Source organism: Egretta garzetta, unplaced genomic scaffold, assembly GCF_000687185.1.
Source record: "Egretta garzetta isolate BGI_Z169 unplaced genomic scaffold, ASM68718v1 scaffold16, whole genome shotgun sequence".
NCBI lineage: Eukaryota > Metazoa > Chordata > Aves > Pelecaniformes > Ardeidae > Egretta > Egretta garzetta.
In genome coordinates, this window is record NW_009260022.1 from 3364753 (window position 1) to 3384428 (window position 19676).

Consider the following 19676-nt stretch of genomic DNA (forward strand, 5'->3'; position numbering starts at 1 on the left):
TGTCTTCAATAGCAAGGCTGACTCTGTAAAGCAGATAGCACCTCTGTCAATAAATATATACATTCTGCCTTGTATCTAGCTGGGTTTTATTCACAGAAGATGGAAGCTAATTGTCCACCTTCCTTTGTGTCTAAATGCGAGAGCTAACCGCTTGACTTTTGCCTGCCTGAGATTCAAACTTGGAGGGAGTTCAGAGCAAGGTGTAAAAAAGAAAGGTGAATTCCAACTGGGGGAAGGTACTTAAGTAGAGTAAACAAGTTAAGGCTCTCAGTCCCAGTTTCACAGAGGCACCATGCAGGCAAAGAGAGTTTCAGGTATGTCCTTTTCCTGAGTGATACCCCCCTCTCAGCTTCACATGCTGGTCCTATTTTCTCATTGTTTGTGTCAGTTTAAATGTCCAAATTCCATGCGAATATTCACTTTTGAATACTTACCATGAGTCCTGTGTCTCCCACCCCTAGAATTAGGAAGCTAGCATTTAGGTGGAGCAGTGTGAAGTGTCTGAATAGATAATGTCATTTTCTGAATGCTGTCCTAATCATTAGTGTGTGCTGCATGGCATTGCAAGTAATAATAAGAATTCTGCAGAACAGAATACAGAGGAACTAGAAAACTCTCTCTTGAGAGGAGAAATTGATGTCAATTTTTCCTTTCATCCTGGCAAGGTTTCTTATGTTGGTTGGTACTTTCTAATTGCTATCAGCAGTATCAAAAGACACAAAGTTATGTAAAAGAAGTTCCAGCCTTTGCCCAGAAATCCGTTAATTGGATGACCCAATTTTAAACCTGAAATACTCTATGAACTTAGAGACTGTATCAGTGCAATTATAAGTTGCTTGAAGAGCACATCTATGGTCTTAGGTACGAAAAGCTGGAGGCCAAAACACAGTGTTGGAAGCACATTAGCAGTTACTGACTGAAAAGAGAGGTGACCAGTGGAATGGGAATGTATACAACTGCCATGTGAGAAAAGCCAGATATTTCCTTTATAGTCAAATTCTATGTTGTAACAGTCTGGTATGAAGGTAGTTTAAGGGATTGTGTTCATCATTCCCCTGCATTGCAATAAAGCATCATTCTGCTTCTTTCCGTATGCCATTTAGTGTTTGAAATATATCAGTTAAGGAAGAGTTCAGAAAACTCTCTTAAGTTTCCTGTACAAACTAAATCAGACTGTAAGTTTTGAATTTCTATTTCATTCATCATGTGCTTTTGAGACCTCCTCGTGTTCTTGTTAATAATTCAGCCTTTACCTATTCTAGGTTTATTGCTCAGCGAGACAGTGCCTTTGGCTAAGTCCAGCATATGGCCAACAGGAGCTATGTCAGGTAAGGAATGCAATCTTTCATTTTTCACCTTATTCTCTTTCGTTGTTAGTCAGCTTTGCAATAGAACTATAATGCATGAAGTCAGGTTCATGTATGTCAACAACTGTTAGCTTGTGTAGCCTGTTACTTTGAAACAGCTGGAGAAATGCCAAAGATCTCAAGTGTCTTGAAGGCTGTCAAGCTTTTGCTTTTTATGTTTGTTGTTGCAGCAGCTGAGAACACAGCAAGTCCTGAAGCAAACTGGATTAGGTAAGAAAGAATTTTTAAACGTCATTTGCTGTGGCACCCGGGAGAACAAATAAATATATTGTGTCGTGCTGACTCCCTTCCCACAAAATAGATAAGTCCTTGTCTTATTCTGCTAACACATCAGAATTATATTACAGATGGGCAGCTAGTAGCTGTGAAGTGTTGCTCTCCTTGCAGCTGTATTTCTTAACCTTTTTCTTTTTTTCTTTCTCAAGCAATGAAATTAAAGCTATCAAGTTAGGCAAAATAGCTGACTCCTGATTTCATTGTAACACCAAGAACGTTTGAAAGGAAGTTACTCACTGATAACATGTAATTAAAAATAACAGTTACTGACTTGTTGCTTCTGAATATGGCCTTCATACATTTGTAGCAGCACAGCTGTATTTGACTCAGGTTGCATTAAAATGTTAATTCGATTCACGAACATTCCCTAAGGGTAGAACTGCCCGTGTGATTGTGGGCTTGTTCAGCAACTTTTCTTTCTACTGCTGTTCAGAAACTACTTGCTAGAGAGAGACTTTTGCACTGAGTGGTGCATGGCATGATGAAATACAGATGTCTGTGACTGGTAAAATTCTTAATTGTATTTATTAGGCAACTCTTCAGCCTCATCTCTGAAAAAGAATACAGTGCTTAGTTTCTGCAGGCCTTACCTGTTAGCTTCCTTCAAAAGAGTGATTTTTATAAATCGTACCTTAAAAGCTGCTAGTCTTGAGTTATGAGTTTGTAGTGTTGATGGGTTTGATGATGGACGGTGCCTACAGTATTGGAAGAGGAATAAGCTTTTACAACCTTGATACTGTAAGAAAGAATGGATTGTGAAGAGTGCAGCCTGTACTGCTTTCATTATAACTACTGTCTGAAGAATTGACTCATGGTATACTTTTTCCTGCTTGGGTTCTTTGCCAAAAAAATAAAATGGTAGCTCACTCTCTCATCAGGATTCACAGCCCCATCAGTATCAACCTATTGTGAAACGAAACCCAGGGATTTCATTATCAAAAATTTAAAAAAAAAATAAAATCACTTCACTGAGAACATTAATGCTGTAGGTAACAGTTTAGAACTAAGGATTTATGTATCTAAGTGTTATCTCTTAAAAAAAAAGAAGTTCTTGCATGGGGTTCTTATGTATGTGCATAGCAACAAGAGTAGCTCTTTTTAAGTCATTGTGATAATGGAGCTAATGACAAGACAGTTGGCACTGTCGCGCTAAGGTGATCTTCGCTCTTGCAAGACATAATGTAGTTAGATTAGCACGTTTTTGCAGAGATATGCAGTTATCCGTGTATATAAAAGGTTTGACTCCTATTAGCCAGCAGATGCCTGTGTCCTTGACAAAGCTGTCTTTGCAAGATAGATATATCTATAGAATGCACAGTGATCTGTACTATATGCCACGGTTTCGTCTCCGAAATGCTTTGTGACTTGCAAATAGTAAACATTTTGGGGACTAGGTGGAGGATCTTGGAGTGTTGCAATGATACCTACTCTAAGGCTGCCCTAAGGCCCGAGTGTGTCAGATTGCCATAGTACCAAGTAAACCCTCTACACTGCCCTTGACACAGTTCTAGCTCTACCATGGAGGCTGTACTGAACTTGTAGGCATGCAGTTGCGCCTTATCTTTGCTGCCTTCCCAGCCTTTCCTCTTTCTTGCATTTGGACCCAGGTGTGCAAGACTCAAACAGAGCTTTCTAGCTGCTGTCATGCATCTCCTTGTTCCAGGTGTGCTGTTTTCTACTTAGGCCTTTCAGGAGATAAAAGTTTTTTGCAGAACAATTCTTTAGGAGGACTCTGTGTTGCTAACAGACAGCATACTGTAAATGCTTTGGTAAAGGCTTTGTAATATACTGCAGTGGGGGAGGTATCCTGCAAAGGGGGAGGGCACTTGTTTTACCATAGGCTGCTAGAGTCCAGCTGCAAGGTTGACGCTAAATACGGATTTGAGATTCACATGGAAATGATGTACACAAAAATAGACTTGAGGTCTTATTTAAATATAAAAATGTAGAGGCATCTCTGGCTTTTTTTTGTAGATAATAAAGGAAAAGAGGAATATTTAGGGAAAATTTTCTTCCTGGCATTGAAATCTAAAACAACAGAAAGCACTGCTTAAGGCTGTTTGAAAGAGTGCTGTCTCTGCTCCTTTTAATTTCCTGGGTAGGTATAGAACTAGAAGAGTGATGCTGATCCCAAGGGGTATCTTGTCTTTATATTTGACTACTACTTGGAAAAAGAACAATCCCATCTATTGTTTCGCAAATATTGCCCTGCACAAGCAGAATTTTACTAAATGCTGCCAGGTGGAGAGTTTCCTGATTCAGTGTTCTCTGATGCTTCTATCCTCAGCTTAGGCATTGAGCAAATGTCAGAGAAAGAGAAAAATGGTTTACAATAGTTGAGCTATAAGAATAATTTGTTCTACTGTTCTTTGGTGACCAATACTGTTTCTGGTTCTTGTCTCTTTCATGGTCTTCCTACTTCTACTCTTCTCTGTTATCCAGCCTAGCATGAGCTGAAGAGTAAAAGGGAACTGTAGTTCATTTCGGCCTGAAATACAGTCAGGGTTAGAGGTTTCAGAAACACTTCTTTCTTCAGGATCTATCATATTTTTTTTTGTTTTCCTGAGTAAATGTATCCTAAATTATCTAATTGGCAGTAAATTTTAACACAAAGTAAGAATTACCGTAAACAGAGAGAAAATGGAAATGGAGAAATAGCTTAGTGTGGTGCAATGATTTCCAGAGAAGGGGTTGTCATGTAGGGTTAAGAAGGCCTGAGGGTCAGTCTACTGAACACACCAAGACTCTGGCTGGTGGAAAGTGGTTTGCTTTCAAATGCTCAACAGCTCACCCCAGATTTTGCAGCATCTGTCACCTTATGAAAACTTTTGTTTTAAAAACCATTTTTTACCAGTTCTTCTCCAGTATAGTTGCCATTTGATTTAGAAAAAGGAAAAATTACTGGAAAGTTCCCTGTGCCAGTTATTGAATGCTTGTTAATACATTAACCTTGAGATAAGCTAGAAAAACCTGGAGGTATAGAGAGAGCAGAAGCTGTTCACCTTCAGGTTCCTGATGTCCAAATATGTCAGATAGGCAGTCTGGATACCACCTGTGTAACCAACATTCAGTTATTTCACCTCTGCCATGGGACAATCCTGTCTTGCTTGTGGCATGTCCAAACAACCTGTCGCTGAGCTGTTTGTTAAGGGTAAGCTGCTTCTCACTAGTAGTAGTTTGGCCTCTTTCCAGTTTCAAGAGTGAAGGACACTCACAACTGACTGTAATAATGTATATGGTGTAATTCAGAGAAACTGGCTTGTTTGATAGCTAGACAAAAGGTGGTGTCGTGATTTCTGATGGCATAAGGCTGCTCAGCTGGGAGCTTCACAGAGTTCAGCAGCACTGCTGAGAAAATGTGCTTGGTTTCACACTCCCTTATTGCAGCAAACTGGCTTCTGTGAAATGAACACCTTCTTTTGACCAATCTGTGAAAAGGCCTTTGGAACAGAAAATTCATCCACTCTGAGCTGGAAGGCGAGCGTTCTTTGTGATGGGCTGAAAGACTGAGGATGCAACATGTACAAGGCCAGGTTGGACGAGCAACCTGATCTAGTTAGCAGTGACCCTGCTCACTGCAGATGACCTCCAGGGGTCCCTTCCAACCTAAAACATTCTATGATTCTATGAATGGCTAAGAATGCAATTTCGAGTACTTGTTCAATCAGGTAATGTTCTTTCTGTAAACAGCTGTGGTGAAGAGTCTACACCTTGCTCCCTGCTTCATAAATTAGGGTGATATTTTCACATGTAAAAGTCTGTGTGTCCAGGGGCACATCTTTTGCGAACTGATTAGCTCCACGGGAATCAAAATGGGAAAAACAGCATTTTAGCCTTCAGGTCTACCCCAGGGACAAGCAGACTGCAATGTTGCCACTTCCTCAAGGTATGGTTCTTGGTACAGCTATCTTAAGGTTTCCTCTTATTTGCCTCCACATGCTGTAGTCATTCCTCCTGATTCCTGGCAAGGTGTTCCTGAAGTGGGAAGCCACAGGGTGGCTGTAACTGCCAAATACTAGTAGGCTCCAGTTGTCAGATAGTTCTCTGGAGATAGTTAATCTGAGATTCTCTTTTGATTGGCAGCATCAGCTTGCTCTGACATCTGATTAACCTGAGTTTGCTGCTGATAACACATGCACGCACAAACTTAGGTACAGTGCAAACTCGGGTATTGCAGCAGAACTTCTGTTCAACTCTTATTTGCATTTTACCATGAGTTGTCTGAAAGAGAATCAAGGGAATATTAACCACTTGGGAAGGAAGGACTACAAACAGCTGCTCGGAGAGCAATAACAAGCTCTGATAACAAGCATGAGGCAGGAAAACTGGTAGTATAATCTTAAACCAAACTGAAACTGGAAACCCCCTGGGACTGAGAGGAGGCAATCAGCACTGCACAGTAAAGCAATCCAAGGGCCGCAGATGAGGTGTTTGAAAGTCAGGAAGCTGGCAAGTAGAGTGGGACCTACTGAAGCAGCTGGAGAGGGATCCAGCAATCAGCACCACAGTGCTGTGAGGGCTCAATAAATAATTTTATTACTTGGTGGGGCTCTGAAGGAGGTGTTTGCCTTAATTACTGTAGTCCTCAGAGGTACACAGAGGGAAACAATTCACTGCACACAAGTGTATTTCTAGATCTGTAAAATGTCATGCTGTACTTTTCTTCTGAAACAGATTTAATTGCTGTCTTCCCCCTGCCCCACTGCTGTAGCAAGCTCTTACAGTAACATGCCATTCCTGTGGCTTTCACCTTCCTCTTTCTTTTCATCATTTAGTTGGTTACTGTCTCCATGCTCATGATCTCTCGTAAGAGTGACTATGTTCATTGGTGTGTTGGTGTGTGTGTCCCCCATTATCCACATGCTCACTGTACTTCTGAAGCAGGTTGGAGAGCAAGTTTTGCCTTTTCCTCTAAGAACTCAGCTTTTTTGTCATGCTTTCCTCAGCTCTGAATGCAGTCAGTTGCAGATGCTCTGCTTGTCCTAAAGCAAATAACTAAATAAGGGTTAGAAAATTAATGCGAAAACTACCTACAGTTGTGCTTCTGTCTGTATCAGTAAAAAGTGCATGGAGTGCTGCCACCAAGTTACACCAATGTCTTTGTAAAAAGAAGTTACAAGAATTGCTGCTGCTGGGACTATTTATTGTAAGGAATGTCATGAATGTTGTACTACCACTATGAGAAATTTATTATAGTTGATTTTTAATAGTTGTAAGGTGGCCTATGATGTAGTTTTCTGTCTTTATTTAATCTGACTTTTCTGAGTCTTAACAATGATACACCTGGAGAGATGCAGAAAACACAGTAGTGTGAAATTTCAATGATGAAAACTTCATTAAATTTTGGATGGTGTAAATATATAAACCTTATTTGTCTACCTGAAAAATGGAGTCATCTTTCCAAGTAAATCTTAAATATCTCCTGAACTGTGTGGTACAGGAAAGGGAAATTATTTGGAGTGTTTGAGGAGGCATCTTACTCTTAACATTCAAAATTAAATGCAGGAAAGGTCTTTGCCAGTTCTTTACTGAACAAAAGTGAAAAGGCTATATTCTTCCTTTTTAAAGTCTTGATGACAAATGGCTATGAATATTTCATCAGCCAGAAGAATACTTTGTTACCATTCAAACTCAGTCTTATGTGTTTATGAACTCCAGAGACGTACAAATCAGAATAATTTTATAATCTGTGGCAAAGACCAATTTTGTTAAATAATACGTACAAAATTGCCAGAGTTTTGCGAGAGCTGTTCATTTAATAGAAGGAAGAAAATAATTAGATTTGAAAATAGGTTTAAGGAGAGAGGATTTTTTTAAAGCAGGTCCTGAAATAGAGTTCTGCTTTGCAGTGTGGGGTTCTGTGTAGTTAAATATTGGTTGTCTTAATAATTACTCAATTAAGAACAGTATGTCCTTATGGCCTCAAATGCTTGCTTACTCTGTGTGAAGGAAGAAAAGAAAAAAAAAAACCCCAACAAAAAAGAGTTTGCTTACCTTAAAATATTTGCCTTACAAGTTCCATACCACACTTCTTTTGATTTCAATAAGCATTTTCTATGTAAACAGTATCTGGCATAATTTATAGATGCTACAGTTTAGTCTAAGAGTCTATGAATCCTAACAGTTAGCACCAGGCAACACTGTAGCATGTGTATCTTCATCTGTCTTCCTTTAAGCAGGTGAAAATAGCGACCATGAGGAAAATGTATCTATCTGACTGATCTGTTAATAGGGCTGTTGGATCTCCCTGGTTTTGCCTCTTGATATGTACTCAAGCATCTGTAGATCTGCAGGTCTTGCTACTCTTTGGTTTGAAAAGCGTGCAAATTTTTGCGTGTTCTGAGGGAAGCTAGCCTGAAAAAAGGCTTGGGTAAAGTGCCAGTAGGCACTCTGCAGTGAGGGCTGGGCTGCCCTGCAAGGGTAGGTGAGCCGGGAGCCATGGGTGCCAGTGAGGCAGCGGGGGCAATGGCCTCACTGAGCATGGGGCATCCTGGCAGGACCCAAGCCAGGATAGGTGGACAGGCCCAGGGATGGCAGCCAGGGTGAACAACTGACTGCCAGGCAAGTCTGTAGCAGCAAGGCCTGGCCAGAAGATCAAGTCCATGTGTTAGAGTTTGGGTCTGGATGAACGGGGTATGTGCTCAGGCAGAGGCATGGCTGTAGAGGAGCTTGGGCAGGGACCAAAGTTGGTGGCCTCAGGTTAAATGCAGCTTCCAAGAGAAGCAGATGCCCTGACATTGCAAACATTTGCAAAATTATGTAATCCATCGTGCTGCTTATGTCTCTTTGCAGGTGCTGGGCATTATTCTGTGCTGGTTTTTGCAATCAATAAGCAGTTTTAATGCTGATCATGCTTGAGTCAGAACTCACATGCCTGTCTGCTGCAGGTCCGTTTTCTCCTAATATTTTGGATTCCTGAACACCTTTGTTATGTCGGAGTACAGCCCACTCAAGAGTCATTCTGGCATGGATGACTTCAGTTGCTGACACAATCAATGCCTTGTCAAGGATTAATTCTGGATTTTGTGGTAGTTTCCTTTTGAGTGATCATGATAGGATCTTTTATCAGGGACTTAAATTTAAGTTGTAAACTTGCATGATTGTCTCTTCATCTTTTGATAGCCGCGTTTTTTAAGTATTTTCTTCGTACACAATAGCAAAAGCCAAACCTCTAATGGATTTCATTTTTACGTGTTGTACCATATTCCTTCTGGTTTCGTGACATCGCACTGTACTTCCTTTTTACATCTGAATTAGCAAATACCAGAACTGCTTCAGAATCTGACTGTCATCTTCAAGTTTTTCTTCCTTTTTCACTGGCAGCCAGTAGTTGAAGGTACAGAATGAACTGTGGTTTACAACTACTCATTTTTCCTCCTTTTTTGTTCCTGGAGCCTAGGAGGACAGTGAGTTATTTCTGAAATCACTATAGGTCTGAAGTCCTTGAAAGAGAGAGTTATTGTTCAGAGAACAAGTCCAGCAGAGCATGGCTTTTTCTAACCTGTCCCTGTCAGAGGGGTATTTTTTTTTTTTTTTTTTTTTTGCCCTTGGAGCTAAGATACGTGAATTTGCAGTTTCAAAAGCACCAGTCTTTGTGGCCTTTTTCTGGCTGACCTTTCTCAGTAGTGATGAGAGGAAAGCAGTGTTCATAGCCTGTAACATTATTTCCTAGTGTTTGCAGTAGTATCTCTGCTTCCAGACTCATGAGAGCAATGTTTCCACTGTGTTCTGGACTGAACTAGACAAGGGATCTGTAGTCTTAGCTTGGAAATGCTTTGTTACAGCATCCCTCAAAAATAGGATTGTATGCTAAACCAGTATCTAACTCCAGCAACGTTCATTATTATCACATACAGCCTCTGTTAAAAGACTCAGTTAAATGAGACACATGCCTTGATCCTATTTACGTGTCTGCTTAAAGTATGATTGTTAATTTACAACATAACAAATATATAAAAATCTAAAAGTTAACATATAGAAGGGCTTTGTCTCAGGTTTGAATATTTTCCAGCTAACGTTATACTTCACAGTGGACTAACAGATTATGAAAAGTTGAACCAAATGTGAATAATCACTAAAGCGTGTTATGGGGCAGGTGAGACTCTTCACATCAGGCCTAAAGCCATCAGCCTTTCCAGAAGGTGGGAAGCAATATTTTGATGGAGGAACAGATTACTCCCTTCTTAGATAAATGACTAGTAGTTTGTGTTTTTAGGGAAGCGGACAAAGGCAAATTGGCCCGGAGGTGGGGATAGATTATAAAGCAAAAGTGCTTGCCAAAGTAGGATTCTCTTCTGTGAGGGGCATATAAGCTGAAAAAGAACTGTGAGTTTATTAGATAAGAAGACACTTCAAGACTGATCTGAGTCTAGGTGGATGTAGACTTGTTTCTTTTAATTTCTGTTTTCTTGTGATTTTATAAACCTTGATAAGCTGCATTGTCTATTGTGGATATAGTAAATAAATCCTTTTATTAGCTGTTACGTTGACCTGGTTTGAATGAGGGATGATATCAATACAGCCAGCTAACTTCAAGAAATTTGTGCCCACAGGCTCTTACAATCCATAGATGGTTCTGAACTACTGTCAGGCAGCCAGCAGCCTATAACATTTCTTAGAGGCTGTAAAGGATATAGGAGTTGCACAGGCCAGTGCACAAGCCAATACCTCAGTGCCTAAGAAGAGCCATTTCCATTGCTGAAGAGGAAATCTCTCTGGAATGCTGCTGAGAAGCCCAAGGATTGCAAAGGAGTAGAGGACATTGTCGCCAGTTTTACCAATTGGGAAATTATAGGTAGAGAAAAGTGAGGTAGTATTTCTAGGATATGCACTTCTGTTGTGATACCTTAGCCTGTTCCTATACCATGCTTTCAAGATCAGGTTTCTTCCAGCTCCTGTTAGTTGCTTCCCATATGTTGGTTGCCTTCACTAATGTAAAGGTTGAGCAGACTGTTAGGTCAGCACGCCTCTGAGATAACATCCCATTTTTAGAATTAGTTTGGTTTTCATTAGCGAATTAACTGGACATATAAATATTTATGACTATCTCAGATGTCTGATTACAACAGGAAATAAATAATTCATTATAGAAAATTACCTTTGTACAGTTGATACCACGAGGATATAAATCAGATATGGCAATTTCCAAAAAAGCAGCAGAATATATTGTTTTTGCTGGAACACCCTCAAGTGAGTATCTTTTTGGTGCAGCCATCGCTGTTCTAAGCTGGGTAACAAACCTTCCATTCTGTGAATAGTAGTGATGTGAGAAAATCTGTTTACAGAAATGCGCATATAAGTGTATTGACAGTTGGGACAATTTAGGGAATCTATGTACAATATATGATTTCTGTTAGATATTGGGAAGTTTCTGTGTGTAAGTCTATCAGAGTACAATCATCATTTTGAATGGGGGTGTATTTGCCTTGCCTATTGTACTTCTGCTTTCAGCAGGTTGGATGAAATAAACTTTGCAGTGGCCAAAACCTGACGAAGAGGAAAAATGGAATTTTGATGAGTGATTGTCATTAAATAAAGGATTGAATACTCTGTGTGACAAGCCAGTTACCAAGCTTTAAACTCAAACTGGGAGGTCACACAGTGTGTTGAAGAGGAACCACCTAACAAGGAAGGCTGGAAGATTAAAGGAGAGGGATTCTTATCAGCCATTTTAAAGGAAAAGCAGCCTCTCTTTCCACAAAAAGGGTGCTTGCTGCAGAGATTAGGAGGAATGACTTAGAAAAGAACTGTGACTGTGTTTCAGAGTAAATGGCACAAGCTCAAAAGATGAGATTGAGGACTCTGGGTTATGGCGAGTTAGAAGCTGAAAGAGGTTGAGATGCCAGGAAGCTGAGACAGTGAAGTCTTAAAACAAGATGTTTATTGTTTTGACTGTTTATTTATGTTCCTTGTAATAGCTAAGTTAAAGGGGTTTTCAGAAACCCTCTTAAGTGTGTGCATATATCTATTTCACCTCACACATATCTTTAAAAAAACCCTTGTTTTGGAGCTCTGAGAGAGAGTTTCAAGGCACTGGAGAACAAGCTGCCAGCATGCCTCTGCGGCTAGCTGAGCTGGTCCACAAAGTCACATGTGTGACAAGAGAAGCCAAAATGCACGCACTCTGAGCCCCAAGGGACACTTGTAAATGTCACAGTCTGTGGGGTTGCCTCTGCACCGTTACCTGGGGACAGCTGATGAGACTTCTGTGAAGGCTATTGCAACAGAATATTGCTGTAATGTTTAGACAGATGTAGCTGGGGATGTCTACGTAGGAGACACCTTTCAATACAAGGTGTTACATTGAAAGGTACTAGTTTTCTAATTTGCAAACAGGGAACCCGAAGCATGTATAAAATAAGATTTCTATGGTACAGAAAGTGAGTTACAGTCAAGACTATCTCTCAAGTTCTCCTAGCACCTAGGATTGTATCTGAAATGTAAACTCTCTTTATAACGCTATCTAGTAAATAGGAGCATCCTAAAATAAGACAATAAAATCCTTACACCGCATCACTCACAGTATTGAACACAGTGCTGTTCCATAAACTGAACATTATGTAAAAGAAAAGTGAATAGCTGCTAATGAACTGCTAAAGGCTGGTTATTCCAGGTCATAGTTACTGTACCCAGTGCATGGTACAGCATCCTTATCTGTCATGTTTTCTCTTTGTAAATTAAGTTCAGACATTCTCTTAACTTTCTTCAGGAGGATCTGCAGCAGCCCAAGAGTTAATCTGGGAGAAGAGGCCAGTTTGTTACTTTATTCTGTTTTTAAATTCTATTCTGAAAGTTCATGGATGATTGTTGTTGTTGTTAATAAATTGTTCTGTCTTCAAGATCACAGCTCTTGGAGGTGTTAATCTCCCTCAAATCCCCCGGATCAGTAGGAATTGAAATTGATTAGTGCTTCTCAGTGTGATATACCTGGTGGGAGCAAGATCTGAGAATTTTTGCTTGTGTCCATATTGGCATCTGCTGGTTCTCCTGGGGTGCTTGTATCTTTTCCTACAATGGGATAGCTGAGTACTTTGGTAATGTGTTTTTGTATTAGTGGACATTAGGCCTATATGTAAATTGTGTAGACTTTCAGGCACCTTCCCTTCTGTGATAAAGACAAATCAGATCTTTCTTCCTGATAACTATATATTAGAATGTATACTAAAGTGTACCAAGGTCTAAGTTACTCTTCGAAATTACAAAGCCAGACTTCTTACTGGCTTGAGTACCTGAGAGAATCAGAGTACTGCAGCAATGTTCTTTGCTATGCAAGTCAGAATATAGAAATGCATAAGTCATGAAGCTAAGAGAAGGTCCATCAGTTATTATATTATACTGTGAAAAGCTATTTTCACTTCTTTTCCCCTGAAACTAGGTTCCCGTCAGAGTTTGCTAACACAATCTTTCTGCTTGCCTTAAATCTTAACAAATGATAAGGTCTTTTTTGGGTTCAGATCAGCAAGAAGCAAAGTTGGTTTTGTTCCTCTGTATAGATTAAGGTGTTACTTAATGTGTATGGGTATAGGAACAGCTCTGAGCAGCTTCTGTGTGTATCACTATCTGTCCTTTTCTTTTACCTATCTGCACCCCAAAATCGCTAACTGATTTTCAAGTTCAGTAATTAACTGTGAGCAGCAGTGGACATTGGTATTGTCCAGCCACTTTTGGTCAGTCTTTTTGCTGGGAAGGTGTCAAGCCAATTGCTTGTGGATTTGCCTTGGTCTTTGTTACTGAACTCAACTAAGATGGTTATAGGCCCAGATAGCATAACCCGAATAATACATTTATAATTTGTTAAACTTAATTCTTTAAAGGTTCTTTTGATAACTGCTCTACGAAGATAGCTGCTGAAGGAAGTTTAAAATTAATGGATTCTATCTCATATGCCTATTATTATTTTTGAAGCCTGTTAGAGAAGAGAAATTATGCAAATTGGTGTCACGCTAGGCTACTGCACACATGCTGCTAATGCATAACAACTAGCTCACTGATGAAAATACTTCATCTTAAGCAAGAGTCATTGTCAGCACTAAGAGATGTTCTTTGTATCATGGTTAACAGTTTATTATTATTTTTCTTATGGATAAAGGAGAGTGTTCTTATTAAAAACCCTCATTAGAATAAAACTGCTGTAGAGGTAATACTGGAAAACTATAGTGATGAATTATGATTGATTACATTATACAATTAAGGTATATTGCCAAAAAAATAGGAAGATCCCTTCAAAAAATTAAGCAGTTGTTGCTCACTCTCTGTGAATGACTGAGTGGCTTTAATTTCTCAGCTCCTGCATGTAAAAGACTTGATAAATAGATCAGGCTCAGGATCAGTTAGAGTCACAATGATTCTTAGTATTAATGAATCGAAGCTGCTAGGATTGAACCAGTTTATCTGTACCCTTCATGACAGCATCTTAAGCTAACACACACTGTATTGTCTATCTAGTACTGGGCACGGGAACCAGTATGCAGAGCACACAGTTCTGTGCAGCACTGGCTGATAAAAGCACTCCCTGTGAGGAAACTGTCTTAGTCCTGAAGAATTCCAACATCCTTAGCGGGACAAAAATCCAATAAAAGATAAGCTGGTTTCAGAAAACAGGTTGCTAATGTGAGTTTGCAGTTATTTTCTTCCCAGGTTTATCCTACATCTGTCTTAATTTTTTTCCTCATCTGTACACAAAGCATATCAAGCTTTTCTGATTAGACTACAGTGAAGAGGCTGGTTTTGGTCTAAGGGTCATCATTCTGTTATAGCCCTTCATCCTTCCATTTTAACACTAACACTTGTGTTCTTGTTTGCCCTGTTAAATTACTGCCAAAGGAGGCGGAGAAAACCTCAGGTATTGATTTTTCACACATGGGGACTGTAGCTCATAGTCACTTGATTTGCCACCTGCAGTTTATAACTGAATGGGCTCATGGGATTATAAACTTCATTTTAGTGCTGAGTTCCCAGCCTGAGGTGAAATTGATGTGTTAGCCATTAGTCATTTGTAACTGCTTTAATGTATTTTGCTTGTTGATATTCTATTTAGATAGCTAATATAAATAGCATTTTTGCAATAGAAATGCCATTGGTTATAACTTCCTGAGTTGTTGATCTTAACTGGCTTTCAGTTATTTGGATATGGTCTTGGATAATCATTTCTGCTTAATATTTTGTGGGTCTTTCTGGTCTTCGTTGTTACATTTATAATGTAATAATTATGAACTATATAATGGTAACTGACTAGGTACATAATTTTATTAAACATTTAGTCCTCGGAGTTGTAGATATGGAACTGATTAATTAGCGGTCAAAAAAATTAAATGTATTATATTTCCTCATGAATTATCACGGGCTTTATTTTCAGTGGTACTCAAAACTTCACTAGAAATTTTTGTTGATTTCTATGTAGCAAGGTACTTTTTACCTCACAGGATAAGACAACTCTTCAAAAATATTTGGTTTACTATGTGCAGGAAATGATTTTTTGTAATAATTTCAATCTCAGCAAAGCATTCAGTCTTTCATCACTGAATACAATTTTCTCTGTTGGTCTCAGCTTCTGTTATACATTTTCTTAAATACAGAGTACCTCCCAGAAATTAATAATACGTTTTGCTAATTTTGTGAAAACAGAAGAAAATACATTTCTTGCATATTAGTGAGAAGTGCAGATTTGCTTTACTAGTCATCTCTGAGAATTATACGATCTTTATATGCCTTGGCTTGACCATTTTTTTGCTTAACTTCCAGTTCAACACTGATCTTAGGATATTTATGTTGAACCTTAGTGAAACAGTCTTTTGAAATTTTGTGAGAAAATCCTTTCTCACCAAAGATTGCAGCCAGATTTGATAGAGAAGTAGAAATCCTCCAAATAAGGAAGTTTCTACAGTTTTCATAAAAATCCGTGTCAGGCTAGAGGAATGAACCATAAGCATGTCCCCTCTGAGAGGGATACAGGTTGAATTTTATGCTTGATATATTCTGCTTTGGTTGTTCCATCCATGTGCTAACAATTCCAGCTTAGCTACAGCAGATGTCATTTGTGGGTATCAGAGGAGAGAAAGAATTATAATTATTATGAAGGTAGGAAATTAAAAAGATGCAGATTTATCAAATTAATTGGTTTCACTGCTCATGAAACAAGTTCATTTGTGGCTTTCTTAGTTTCATGAATTACTATTTACAAATCTTTTCACTCTAGCTACATTTCAGCTTTGCGCATATTCAATTCAGCATGTTGTATCTATGAGATCCTTCAAAAATGAGTGGGGTTGAATGATTCTAACAGAAATTTGATTACTAATACAATACCTTTGATATCAATGAAGATTAGATGGAAAAATCAAAGCATCAAGAAACTTTCAGAAGTACTAGCGATAATTTTTATTAAAAAAGTTTGAGTTCACCCTCATCTTTAAGACCTTCCTACTCTAGAAAACCCCAGTGGTTGCTTGTTCTGTTCTTGATTATGCAGTAGATTGAGGCAGTGTTTAATTTAACTTAAAGTGCACGGTCCCATTCTTTGCATGCTAAGCAGATCTCTTTAAGGCTAGTATTACACTGCTTGCAAGTCCCATGCAACTAAAAAATGGCTTCAGGTGAAGCAAACTGGTATGACTGTTGTAGACAGCAGATGACACGAAGCTATGGGTCTCTGGAAAGAGAGAAGCAACTTCAGAATGAATTCCTGGGAAGCAGGAAGAAACCTGACTTTTGAGGGAGATGCAGTTATGAAGGACCTGAGGTGCCAGTAGCATTACCTGGACGCCATGGAAGATGGAAGTTTATCAAGAGTGTTGCAGCACTTGCTAGGGCGTTGCAGGATGAGGTGCTAAATAGTTCTGGAATAAAATAACTTCTTTGTGACCCAGCAACTGTGTCAGTAGTGCCTCCTGATCTGACACAGGCCTCCAAGAAAGACTGAAAATGCATACCCAGTAAGAAGAGCACTAGATTTGCAGGGCAGCTGGTCAGGGGCCAAGCTGTACTTTACCTTTGCCTACATGCATCCTACATCTTTTTGTTTATGAAACTGGCTGATCACGAGCACGTATTTGCCCACCCAGAGTGGTAGTCTTTTCTGAACAATACAGAAATTATTGATCATTATTGGACAAAGGTTAATGTTTTACTCATAAATATAAGGGTGAAGTAAGAATTGACATACCAAAATTTGTAATGCAACATTATGCAATGAATCTAAATGAAAACATGCAGCTGGATTGTCTGGACTAGGCACATACATCTTTCCTACCGTGCATTTTCCAGGATATTAATGGAGAGATTTCTGGTTTAGACTCAAACATTTAATCCAAGAATTTGAATTAAGATTATAATCTTACCAATGTTTGTGGTTCAGACTGGTTTAAGAGTTGTGGTGTGAAATTTTCACCATTTGCTTGAAATGTTCAAAAATGGTTGTTTTTTCTCTTTATTTCTAGAGAAGGAGGTGACATTTAGAATTCTCTGCCATGATGTCAGTAGATGTTTTGTGGGCAGTTTATTACGGTTGATCCTAGGAATGGGGTTGTGTTTCATGCTGTGATGAACTGGAAGCATAGACAAGATGAGACTAGCATCTGAACATAATCCATTGCCACTGGTTATCACTATTTTGGCCCTGTGGTTGATATTACAAGTCTAAAAGCTTAGATTATGTAATCCATCCCTATAAAGGAAGCAGAAGGAAAGAAGGTAACAAAGACATATCTAAATTTAAGGGATTTATGTGCAGAAAGAGAATGTATGTAAGCATAATTAGTAAAAAGTTTAAGTTGGAGTATGTGGAAAGGGAGAACATGTTTCCCAGTTACATCCTCTCCATCTCCATATTGAACACACTCAGAGTCAGTTTTGTAGTTTGTATATTCAACAGAGACTTGTTCTGTGAGCTGAATTTAGCAGGAGTGCTTTCAGGGATCTACCTTTCACCTACAAATAATAGCAGTTCTATTCCTGATTATCCTATTTTTCCCCTATGTTGTCCTAGTGAAGTGATGTGATCAGTTAAAGTATGGTTGGTTTTGTTTGTAAGTTGTATAGCATCAATAACAGCTTTTGAACATACTTTTATCCTTCTCCTTCATCTCCTTCCATCACGGACCTTTATCCTGGAAAGAACTATGCACATCACATTCTGCAGTCTCTCTTTCTGAAACCAGTTGAGAACAGTTATTGGATGGTGTGTTGATGGATTCTTTTGTATGCTTTGTTTCAAAATATTGACATCATCTTTGTTTTAACTTAGCCGGTGAGAAACAGCAGGAGGAGACTAGCAGAGGAAGCTGTTCTGACTATTGATTTTCTTGTGCCTTTCAGTGGTTCATTAATTCCTCTAACAATTGCTTCTTAGGTAGCTGTCTGGGTGTGACCATTACTAGCCAGCAGAATAGGGGCTGTCATGGCTGGGTGAAGCCATAGCTGATAATGTCAACTTCACCTTCTGAATTCTTTTATCTATGAGTTATTAATTTAGTATGGAAGCAATAATGCTCCCTACAAACAGTAAAATACCTTGATTTTGAATATGGCATTCTTACTCTTCCACAGTCTGTGTAGATGCCAGAAGAGTGTAAGCCAGCTGTTTCATAAGAGAGATGAGGGGTTAGACAAATAGAACATCACAAAAATTAGCCCAAAAATAAGTGCATGAATTGTTCATATGGAAACAGTATGTTCAATATTGTTTCACTAGTATTGACTCGTATTGCTATTATGTCCCTACCAGCTATATTAGAATTCAAAACTGTCTAGTACTATATACCATGACTGTTAGAAAGCACCAGGCTTGAGTGAGGCACTTACTAATTTCAAAACCTCTAACGGATATCTCAGTTTACTGTGAGCTAGAAAAGGGTGCTTGTTGGAAGGCAATAGGCAAATCGCTGTTGTATAGAAGTTGAGTAAGGCAGTACTGAAAATAGAACAGTAATTGTAAAGCTATTTCTGGCACTATTTTTCTTGCTTATGAGTCCCTCTTGTCCCTATAATTTCTGAGAAAGATAGTTGTGATTAATAAATTTGTAAGAAAGTTGCTGATTTTACTCTGGAAGTAATTAGATCATTAAAAAATCTGTGTGTAGTTATTCTATATAGAGCTTGGGATTTTTATTTTGTTTTCAAAACATAGGTAAAGATCACAGTAGAACTTCCAGGATACCACATAATTTTTCAGATGGCAATTTTGAGGCTCTTTAGAACCATAGAATACAATTGGAAAGCTGTAGTTCAGAGGGGAAAAATGATTAGTGCACTGTCTGTAACTCCTATTTCTTTTACATTATCTTTTGTATCAAACAGTACGTGTAGTCTGTTTGTCTTTGGGACACTTAACAGGTGATATTGATTCTAATGTTTATCTTATGGGGAAATACTTTTTTAAAATGTAGATAAATGTTATGTGCACATTTGCCAGACTGATGTCTAAGTTAGTCTGTCATGCCTGGTCTGATTTAATTTGTTCTGACTGTGAAAGGTTTTCAAAATAGAAAAATCCAGGTGTTATGAAGAAATCCATGAAATTGACTTTATTGATGGGGAATATCTCTTTTCATGGATAAATGAAAGAAACACTGTCAGTGGCTGAAGCCTATTAATATTTTTTTGCCTTACCCTGTTGGTTTGTCTTGGTTGGTCAACTTTTACAAGATTTATTTTAAGTTAGTAAATTATCTCTGCTTTAAAAAAAAAAAAAAAGCATGCCATTTGCCCTTATTTCAGCCTGAGAGCAGTTTGACTTGACTCCATCAAATTGTCCTTACTTTTGCTTTGCATTCTGTATCTACACGGTCTACACGGCACCGGGCTTGCTGGCGTCAAATGGGAGCCAGCTTTCTCAAAAGGGGAAGAGGGTCTTTGCCCAGGAGCTTGCGGGGCTCATTGACAGGGCTTTAAACTAGATGTGAAGGGAAACCTATCGGGCTTGCCAGCGACAGGCTAGGGGATGAAATGCAAGGGTTAGAGGGACTGGGGGCTAGTATGAGCCCTCAACCCATTGCCCAGCAGTGTGTCAGGGGCGCTGCAGTGAAGTTGAAGTCTGGC

The 19676-nt window shown here is 39.0% G+C and overlaps 1 protein-coding gene across 1 annotated transcript in view; it reads left to right on the forward strand.

Annotated features, from left to right (window-relative positions):
- Positions 1 to 292: 292 nt before the first annotated feature.
- The window catches only part of MYO3B (myosin IIIB), a 202841-nt gene continuing 183457 nt past the window's right edge, over positions 293 to 19676 (forward strand). The window contains exons 1-3 of the mRNA XM_035896172.1: positions 293 to 314; positions 1263 to 1328; positions 1538 to 1577. Coding sequence (XP_035752065.1) covers positions 293 to 314; positions 1263 to 1328; positions 1538 to 1577 — 128 coding nt within the window. The remainder of the gene's footprint in view (positions 315 to 1262; positions 1329 to 1537; positions 1578 to 19676) is intronic.